General features: G+C 39.5%; 1 protein-coding gene across 1 annotated transcript; it reads right to left on the bottom strand.

The window, feature by feature from the left end:
• Window positions 1-3,842: 3,842 nt before the first annotated feature.
• Window positions 3,843-5,000, bottom strand: LOC138905801 (uncharacterized). The gene is made up of 2 exons (XM_070194318.1): window positions 4,611-5,000; window positions 3,843-3,911 (listed from the first exon to the last, which is right to left on the bottom strand). Exons 1-2 carry the CDS (start codon window positions 4,998-5,000, stop codon window positions 3,843-3,845), a joined length of 459 nt encoding a protein of 152 aa, XP_070050419.1.
• Between the last annotated feature and the right edge of the window lie 6,413 nt (window positions 5,001-11,413).

Here is an 11,413-nt window from a genome sequence, read left to right as displayed (position 1 = left end):
CTGCATTGTTAAATCCTACTATGAAATTAGGAGGTTCTCAATTTTGGTATGAAACTGTTTATAATGGTTTAGCACTTGAAGATGAGGAGTTGTCTACACTTGCGGACGCAATAGCCTCAATTAAAATAAATGTTCAAACTATTTATAATACTTATCAAGTTGCATTAGATCATGCTAGACCAAATGTTCCAACTCCTTCTTCTTCTAGTTCTCAATCATCTAAAAGAACTGTGGGAGTAAGAGCACTTAGTGCTTGGGCAGGGTTCAGGGGTTCTCAAGGTTCTAGCACTAGTAATTTTTCACAACTAAATGAGCTTGAAATTTATTTGTCACAGGGAATTGAGGAAGTGAATTCCGACGGCTCCTTTAATATTTTGGAATGGTGGAAGGACAAAGAAAAATACTTTCCGATTCTTTCATAGATGGCCCGAGATATTTTAACTATTTAAGTTTCAACAGTGGCATCAGAGAGCGCTTTCAGTCAAGCAAGACTTCAACTCGGTGATTATAGAGCGTCTATGAGGGAGAGCTTGGAAAAATCAGTACTTTTCAGAGATTGGATCCGTTCGGAAAGAAAAAATTTTGGACATATTGAATCACAACCAGAGGCAGACGAAGCTTATGAAGAAATGCTAGCTGAACTTGCGGAGGATGATACTTCGCCTCGAAGCGGTGATGACCAAGCTTCATTTCCGCCACCACCAACGGAAATTCCTCCGGACCTTGAAGGATTTATGAAAATTGTAAGAGATACCATGTAAATTAATATGTAACTTGTATTTTGGCACATCTTGATTAGTTTCTTTTTCTTCTCAATGGTGGTATTAGCACCTTGTTGTGCTCATTCCATAGGGGGAGGAAGACTAAGAAAGATATTGCCATGATTTTTAATGCTATAATAAAAATATAACGCATTGATTTGAATATCTCTTTACAATATTTTTGTCTTTTTATATACCTTAAGCTATACATATAGTATAATATAGTATATACTATACTCTATACATATATATATATATATATATATATATATACATCTTACTATATGCATAGTATATAAGACATATTCGATAATATACATCTTACGATATACTATATATACATCTTAATATAGTAAGATGTATATATAGTATAGTATATATATAAGCTATATTCGATATATATATTTATATACTATCGAATATGGCTTAAGAGATATATATATATATATATATATATATATATATATATATATATATATATATATATATATATATATATATATATAAAAAGCTATATTCGATATATATATTTATATACTATCGAATATGGCTTAAGATATATATATATATATATATATATATATATATATATATATACTATCGAATATGGCTTAAGATATCTCTCTCTCTCTCTCTCTATATGTATATATATATATATATATCTTAAGATGTATATATAGTATATAAATCGAATATTAATGTATAAATCTTAAGATGTATATATAGTAAATCGAATATAGCTTATATATCTTAAGATGTATATATAGTATAGTATAGTATATATATTATAACGCATTGCTTTGAATATATCTTTACAATATTTTTGTCTTTAAATTTGAATTAAAAAATTTAGGTGACAATTCTATAATATAATTTACTAGGAATTGCCTTAGATATTTTTATTACTATTTTTTTCTCTAACTTGTATAAAAATAATTTAAAAAATAGAAAGTTTCTGTTGGGCCCACTTGGGCTCGCTTAGGACCGTTTGGGCCCGCTTAGGCCCGGAACCGGCCCACTTAATACGGGACCGCTAGTTCGTGGTCCCGGTCCCGGACCGCTTCCAACGAGAAGCCCGCAAAGCCCGGGATCGCTTAGGACCGGCCCGCCTAGGACCGGCCCACTTAGGACCGGACCACTCAGGACCGGGCCCGGCCCACATGCCACCCCTAGGATCAACTTGCTCTTCTTCCTGAACCTCATGATTCCCTTCATCGGCAAGACTTTTAAGAGAACCTTCTCGCCCACGATAAATGATAAATCACACGCCTTCTGATCCGCGTAACTATTCTGTCTCGACTGTGCTGTGCAAAGTTGCTCCTGAATCAACTTTACCTTTTTCAAGGCATCTTTCACCAGATCAGTACCATATAACTTATCCTCGCCGGGCTCAAATCATCCGATGGGAGAACGACATCGCCGACCATATAAAGCCTCAAATGGAGCCATCTCGATGCTGGACTTATAACTGTTGTTGTAAGTAAACTCGGCCAAAGACAAGAATCAATCGCACTACCCTGCAAAGTAAATCACACATGCTCCGAGCATATCTTCCAAGATCTGAACTGTCCGCTCTGACTTCCCGTCGGTCTATGGATGAAAAGCTATGCTGAGCTCTACCCGGGTCCCCAACTCACTCTATACTGCTCTCCAGAAATGTGAAGTAAACTGAGGGCCTCTATCTGATATGATAGAAATATGCACGCCATGTAACCGAACTATCTCTTGAATATAAATCTGGGCCAACCTCTCTGAAGTATACGTTGTCACAACCAGAATCAAGTGTGCCGACTTGGTCAACCTGTCGACAATGACCCAAACTACATCAAACTTTCTCAAGGTTTGCGGTAACCCAACTATGAAATCCATAGTAATGTGCTCCCACTTCGACTCAGGTATAGTCATCTGCTAGAATAGGCCACCTGGCCTCTGGTGCTTATACTTAACCTATTGGCAATTTAGACACCTCGCAACATACTCAACTATGCCCTTCTTCATCCGCCGCCACTAATAATGCTGCCTCAGGTCACGATACATCTTCGTCGCACCTGGATAAATAGAATACCGAGAGAACTGTGTGCCTCCTCTAGAATCTTCTCCCTTAAGCCATCAATATTCGGAACACATAGGCGACCCTGGAGTCGCAAAACACCATCTTCGCCGATAGTAACCTCCTTGGCACCACCCCGTAGTACCGTCTATCAGAGAACTAACAAGTGTGGATCATCAAACTGGCGAGCTTTGATATGCTCAGATAGTGAAGATTGAGCAATGACACATGCAAGAACTTGGCTGGGCTCTGCAATATCCAACCTCGCAAGTCTGTTAGCAAAAGACTGAATGTCCAAAGCTAGTGGCCTCTCCTATGCTAAAATGAAGGCCAAACTACCCATACTCTCAGCCTTTCTGCTCAAGGCGTCTCTAACTACATTCACTTTGCCCGGATGATAAAGGATGTTGATATCATAATCCTTCAGTAACTCAAGCCGCCTGCGCTGCCTCAAATTGAGATCCCTCTGTCTGAACAAATGCTGCAGGCTGCGATGATCGGTGTAAACCTCACAGGACACCCCATAAAGATAATGCCTCCAGATCTTAAGAGCATGAACAATCGCGACCAACTCTAAATCATGTACATGGTAATAAATCTCGTGGGTATTCAGTTGACGTGAAGCATATACAATAACTCGCCCCTCCTGCATAATTACATAACCCAAACCAACGCGTGAAGCGTCACAATACACAGTATACATCCCCGAACCGGAAGGTAACACTAGAACCGGTGCCGTAGTCAAAGCTATCTTGAGCTTCTGAAAGAAAGCCTCACAATCATCGGACCAACGGAACGGAGCACCCTTCTAGGTCAATCTAGTCAAAGATGATGCAATAGATGAGAAGCCCTCCACAAACCGACGATAATACCCTGCTAACCCCAGGAAGCTCCTGATCTCAGTCGCTGTGGTAAGACGAGGCCAACTCTGAACTGCCTCGATCTTCTTGGGATCAACCTTAATACCCTCTCCCGATACAACATGTCCCAAGAATGCCACAGAATCTATCCAAAACTCACACTTGGAGAACTTAGCATATAGCTTCTGTTCCCGCAAGGTCTGGAGTACCACTCTCAGATGCTGCTCGTGCTCCTCTATGCTACGCGAGTAGATCAAAATGTCATTAATGAAGACAATGACAAATGAATCAATATACAGACTGAACACCCTGTTCATCAAATCCACAAATGACGCGAGAGCATTAGTTAAGCCAAAGAACATTACTAAAAACTCATATGGCCATATCGAGTCCGGAAAGCAGTCTTCGAGACATCCGAAACTCGAATCTTCAACTGATGGTACCCCGATCTCAAATCGATCTTAGAGAACACCCTGGTACCCTGCAACTGGTCAAACAAATCATCAATCCGCGGCCATAGGTACTTGTTCTTGATGGTAACTTTATTCAACTGGCGATAATCAATACACATCCGCATAGTTCCATCTTTCTTCTTCACAAATAACATAGGTGCACCCCAGGGTGATACACTTGGTCTGATGAACCCCTTTGCTAGAAACTCCTCAAGATGTTCCTTCAGCTCTCTCGGAGCCATGCGGTACGGTGGAATAGATATGGGCTGGTTACCTGGAGCCAAATCAATACATAAATCGATATCAGGATTTGGTTGCATGCCTGGAAGATCAGAAGGAAACACATTGGAGAACTCCTGGACCATGGGCACCGAATCAATCGTCGTAGTCTTTGTGGTAGTATCCCGAACATAGGCTAGATAGGCCAAGCATCCCTTCTCCACCATGTATCAAGCCTTCAGGAAATAAATAACCTGACTAGGTGTACAGACAACGAACCCTTCCACTCCAATCTAGGCAACTTTGGCATTGCCAAGGTAACAGTCTTAGCATGGTAATCAAGGATGATATGGTATGGAAATAACCAATCCATGCCCAGGATGGACTCAAAGTCGTTCATATCAAGCAATAGAAGATCTGCCCTAGTCTCATAACCAGAGAATGTAACAATGCAGAAACGGTAGATTCGATCCACAATAACGGAATCGCCCACTGGTGTGGACACATACACATGAGTACCCAAGGACTCATGATGAACACCCAAGAAATGAGCAAACAAAGATGAAACATATGAATATGTAGACCCTGAATCAAATAGTACCAAAGCATCCATACCGCAGACAGAAATAGTACATGTAATTACAGCATCTGAGGCCATTGCATCTGGTCGGGCTGGAAAGGAATAGAATCTGGCTGGAGCACCCCCTGGCTGGCCTCCACCTCTAGGACGACCCTGTAAGGCCTCGTTAATTTTTTTTAATAATTTAAGATTTTAAAGTGCGCCAATTGTATTTGGGAATAACGTATTCGAGTATTAAAGGAGACCTATGGGATAGGACCACATCATTTTGAAATGAAAATATATGTTTAAGGTGTGTTGGAACATACTAAGAAGTTTTGTGAATGGCAAGAACTTGTGTGGAACAAGTTGGATACATTAAGTAGAAAGGATGTCTCAATTCGCACAACATTCAAATTCAAACGCATGCTGCTACCAAACTATAAAGACTTAGGAGGTGACATACCTATCAAATTAAAGCCCTTTGACTCTAGTTTCCAACTCATTTCAATATTTCTATAAAACGTTATGGCCATTTTACCAGACCTATGCCATATGCGCGACCAGATGCATGGCCGCACATATTAGAGGGTATTTTGCCTCAGGTGCGCGACCAGGTGCGCGACCGCGCACGTAGGAGCCCATTAAATACCCCCAAGGCTGGGTAGAGAGAGGGGTTAAGTCATTTCTTGAGCTAAAACCTGATATTTTTAGAGTGAGAGAGTGTCCTAGAGTGGGAAAGTGTTCCTCAACAATTGTTCTTCAATTCTTGCTCAAATCTTGGTAGATTAACAAGGAAAACCCAAAAGGTCTTCATCATAAAGGTAAGATTCTACACCACAACCCTCAATCTCGAATTTTATCTAGAATTGGGTAATTAGTATGATAACTTTTGGGCATGGGAGTTGTTCATCTTGCATGCATGTGTTATCAAAGGGTGTAAGAAGATTGTTGAGCTAAGAATGGTATATAATATGTTTGGGATGATGGAATCCACCATAGGAGGACTTTGAAACCTTAATGCACACCTAGTGCTTGATAAAAAGCTCAAATGAGCTAGAACCATGATCATCCTCCTAATTTTGGTTCAATTTATTATATTTCTAAAATAGATTGAAGTTGTTAAGAATTCCGAAATATTTTAGTGTTTAAGGAAGATCAATTGAGGTATGTTGGCTAAACTACTCTTTTAGAAATGAATTCCATGATCTTCTCATAAGTTTCAAGTTATGTTGGCTCAAGTTCCTAATACCCATGTTCCGAGTTGTTCCTAATAAATTCGATTATCCCGAGTAAGCAAAGTGTCGAAAGATGTATGTATTCAAAATGTGTTCCGAATGTTCCTATCACATTATGTTATCCTTCAGGAATGTGTTAAAGAATGATATGTGTATTATAATATTATGTCTTTGAGTCGTGTTTCAAATGAAAGCTAGTATGCCAACTTGTGTGAGAAAAACTCGATGTGCTTAAGACTCTTAATTGCTCATATGTGTACGTAAAGTCTTGATTGAAAATGCCTTGTTGTTGATAATCTATAAAGATGCTCGAAAGTGAAAGAAGCGAGTTGAAGATATAAAATGTGGCCACTGTGCCAAGAATGAAAGTTATACTTATGGCTAGAGATGCCAATGAAATGAGATGATGTGAGAAAGATTATGAAATGAGCCTTGATTCAACTGTTCCGAAATTACTTCAAAAGTAGATTTTCCTAAAAGCTTATGTCCTCAAATCATTCCCCAATGTGGCTGTTTTAATTAATGTTATGCTTTATGAGTATTTTCAATGTGTTTTGCATTCTTACATATTCGTAAGTGAAAATTGTGTATTGCCCTTTTTGGGAAAAAGTATTTCAAGAATAAATGGTGTGTTACTTGTTTATGATTTTAACTTGTGCTTCGATTGCCAATCATTTTACTCCATTTCTTGGAAAGAAATCCTTTGTGTTTAAAATCTTCATTACTAATGAACCTAAAGTTGAAATTTTCAGAATATTCTATTTGTTAATATTTATGATAATGATCCATGAAAGGAAAGAAATTAAAGTGTGGCATACGAAATACGGCCATTGTTCCATGAATGAATAATCATATGTATGGCCAAGATAGCCAATGAAATAATGATGTTGAAAGTGCCAATGAGGCTATATACGGTATGAAAGGTTATGAAGTAAATGCATTTGTATTGTTGTTTACTTTGTAAGCAAATCAAAAATATTTTTGGGAGTATCGATAGTCACTGAGGAAGGGTAGGTTGAAATAACCTAACCCCGAAACTACACATGCCGGTGTAGTAGCGGATTGTAATTATTCCCCATATTTGGGATGAGACTGATATGATAAAATTATTCCCCTTATTTGGGATGAGATTGATGTGATAAAATTATTCCCCATAATTGGGATGAGATGATTGATATAAAAGGATGATGGCAATCCATACGGCATTGTGGTGAGATGGTCTAGCCGATCGGGTCGTGATCGGACACATGCCGCACACATGGTGGGGATTGTGCTGGAAATTTTAATTGAAATTGTGATTGTGGTTGATATCTCGGATGAGATGGCCTAGCCGATAGGGTCGTGATCGGACTCCGTGCTAAAAGTACGGTGGTATTGGTATTGTGAACGGTGATATTATGAATAATGGTATATTAGTGCTAAAGGTCTCCCAACCAAAAATAATATTATCATCATATTTTGATTATCACTTCACAGTGTTATCTTCATATTTTGGAAATTATTATGTTTTTACTTGGCATTTGAATATCATTGATTGTTGATTGTTGTTTCCATAGTTTTCCCTTTCTTACATTGGCATTCTATTTTGAAAGTGGACAGTTAGCTTTACATACTAGTACTATTTCATATGTACTAACGTCCCTTTTTCCAGGGGCGCTGCATCTTCAATGGATGCAGGTGGTTCATCAGCGGACAACTTTGGTCCTCGTTAGCAGTCACTCTCTATTCAGAAGGTTTTGGTGAGCCCTACTCTATTCCGGGGCCTGTTATCATTTGAGTTGTAGATTGTGTTTTAAGGTATAGCTGGGGCCTTGTTGCCGGCACTTCTATACTATTCTTATGCCGTACTTAGAGGCTCCGTAGACAGGTTGTGGGTGGTGTTTGATGTAGGGAATTGAACTAGATGTGTTGGTATTTTTGGCAAACATGTTTTTTATTATATCTATAAACTTGTAATAATTTAGAAATTATGAATGAAGCTACTAACGGAAATGAAATAGGAGTTGCTAATGAAATATTTTCAATGTTTGATTAATGTAGTACATCTCCTCTATATTCATGGATGAGTTTGGGTAGAAGGAAATCTAACAGGCTTGCTTAGCCAGGTTATCTCGGTTGAGCACCGGTCGCACTCCTTGAGTTCGGAGCATGACAGATCATTACCCACCTGCCCTCCTCCCCGGGTGGCCGGACGACTGGAGGAACAATTGGTGCTGTAATCATAGACTGCTGACCCTGCTGCACTGCCTTTCCCCGAAGCTAGGGGCAGAACCTCCGCACATGGCTGAGATCCCCACACTCAAAACAACCTCTCAGTACGGTGGATTGCTGACCTGAAGTCTAACCCTAATGGCTTGCATACCCACTAGAGGATCCCTGAATAGCTGGCAGATGGTAAGAACTCTCCGGCATGGCACTAAAATAAGGTCACACTGGAGCAACATGAGGAGGCGGCGATGCTGAATATGTAGGCCTGCTAGACTGACCCCTCACGAACTGACCCCTCACGAACTGACCCCTGACCCCAACCGGGGCTCCACTGAACTCCCTAGAGTACCGGAACCGCTTATCCCTAGTTGTCATGCCCCGACCTTGAGGAGCGCGATCGGCGCTCAACCGAGTGAACCCGGCCGAGCAAGTCTGTTAGATTTTCTTCTACCCAAACTCATCTATGAATAAAGAGGAGATGCACTCCATTAATCAAACTCTGAAATGAATTCATTAACAACTCCCATTTTATTTCCTAGCAGCTTCGTTCAAAATTTCCAAAATATTACAAGTTTATAGATATAATGCAAAACATGTTTGCCAAATACCAACATTTCTTCTTCAATTCCCCACATCAAACACCACATATAACCTGTCTACGGAGCCTCTAAGTACAACTGAAGAGTAATATGGAAATATCGGCAACAAGGCCCCGGCTATACCTAAAAACACAGTACATGAGAAACAAAAGATACATGACTCCGAAATGAAGGGAGCTCACTAAGTCAGCTGAAGAGAGTAGTGTACCGCTATCACAGATCAATGCCGCCTGCTGTGGAACCACCTGCATCTATTAAAGATGCAGCGCCCCGACAAAAGGAACGTTAGTACTGTCGAATAGTACTAGTATGTAAAGCTAAAAGTCCTCTTTCAAAATATAATTACCATATAAGAAAAAGAAAATCATAGAAACATCAAGTCACAATCAACTATATCCAAGTGCCCAATTGAAACATATCAATTTTCGAAATACGAAAATAATATATAATTTTAGTTGGGAGATCATTAGTACCGATATACCACCGTCTTAGTTAGCACGGAGTCCGATCACGTCCGATCAGCTAGGACATCTCCCCACGAACAATGTAGTTTGACATGTGATGCGAAAGAAAGTTGGTGACAAGAGTAGTGTGATGTTGCCCAAACTCACACCACTAATTTAGGTTGCGAGGCGGTCGATGCAATAATAAAAAGCAAACGCGAGTCAGGGTCGATTCCGCAGGGAGCTTGATATAGGATTAGGTATATATCTAGTGTGAATGTATGACGCACCTAAGATTACATTTCAACATTCAATTGTTTTTTCTACTTCTACTTTTACGCTAAGGCTTGTAATTGTAAAGTTAAGAGACAATGTTTTTGGTTTTGGTTGTTTTTCAAGTTATAAAAGATCTAGGGTTGCGACTTCCGCCTAGTTTGTTACCTAACAGATTTATAGCTTTAGGGCATGTTTGGTTGATCAGGATACAATATAGCAATCACACATAATTACTCACTCTATACCTCTCGGTAGTTTGAGTGATTTTTCCCAATTCAGCTTTCTTAAGTCCAAATGGGTATCTCACGAAACAAGTGATAAATGCTCAAGTCGGGTCTTACTATCTCTAGATTCGACCCTTTAATTTGGGTTATCAATTTTTGGAGTTCACCCCAATTTCTTGTTAGCCAAGATTTCCTAGACTTAGTCTCACTTTCTCAAGTATAGACTAAGTCAATTAAGTATGAATCAATATTTGCAACCATCAATTCTCATATTCAAGCAAAAACTAGGATAATATTCATTTACCCAATCACAAATAATCCCTAAATCAATCACCCATTAAGTACCCATACTAGAGTTGGGTCACAACCCTAGCTAAGGGTTTAGATACTCATGGACAATGAAGAAATTAAAGAAGAAACTAAGATAAAATACATAATAATTGCTTAAGGAAAGAAAATCTAATGTTTAAATACTAAACTAGTACAAACTTGCCCAATACAGTAAATAAAAATGGCTCTAAGTGTTCAGGTGCACAAAACTTAACCTAAAAATGACAAAATGATCTATTTATACCCAGCTAAAAATATCTGACAAAATTACCCCTGCGAAGGTTGTGCGGCCGCACAATTATGTTTGCAGTCTGCACTTTGAGACTGACTGGTGGGTATGGCTTTCTGCGGTCGCATAAAAGTGAGATGCGGCCTCACTTCCTCTAATTGTGCGGACCACATATTTCTGAGTGCGGGCGCACTTTTGCTCTTGGACTGGATCAGGGTTTCATTCTGCGGACCGCACATTTATGAGTGCGGCCGCATTTTGGCATCCTGCGGCCGCACAATAATAGTGCGGTCCGCACATCTTCAAGCTCTCAAACTTCAGCTCTCTAAATCTAGTCTTATGCGGCCACACAATAATTGTGCGGTCCGCACTCTGTGAAGAAATCTTATCAGTACATCTTCAGAGTTTGCGGCCGCACACAGTATTGTGCAGTCCGCACTATAGCCCTTTTTGCCTTATTTTGGTTCTTGTCCAATTTTACTCCATTTTGAGTTGATTTTCAATTCTTTGGCTCGTTTCCCAATATTCATGCAAGAAAGCACATTTCATTAGTTCTCGGGAATACCTTTAAGCATTTTTTAGCTAAAACGTAGGTAAAATCCTTACTTATCAACTCCCCCAAACTTAAGCTTTTACTTGTCCTCAAGCAATTAGGGAAATTTCCCACCTCTACTAGAAAAGGGCTATTTCAGCTGGCCTAAGTTGAATCAAATACAAATCAATTGGGACCAATAATTACCCACACGCTCATGAATCATTATCAAGCTTATGATTTGAATGTTAAAGCACAAATGGCTCTAATGTGATACTTGAGCATCAAGGGTTGACTTTGTTCATCAAGGAAGCTCGCACTTTCATGTATGACACTGTGGATCCCAAACTCCTCCTCCTATAATCTCCTGAAGTTCATTTCACTCACGAATGAAGAATTCAATTCAATGACTCGAGAAAGATTCGCTTATTGC

This window comes from Nicotiana tomentosiformis, chromosome 2, assembly GCF_000390325.3.
Source record: "Nicotiana tomentosiformis chromosome 2, ASM39032v3, whole genome shotgun sequence".
Lineage (NCBI taxonomy): Eukaryota > Viridiplantae > Streptophyta > Magnoliopsida > Solanales > Solanaceae > Nicotiana > Nicotiana tomentosiformis.
The sequence above is the reverse complement of the archived record's forward strand: the minus strand, read 5'-3'. Positions and strand labels throughout refer to the sequence as shown.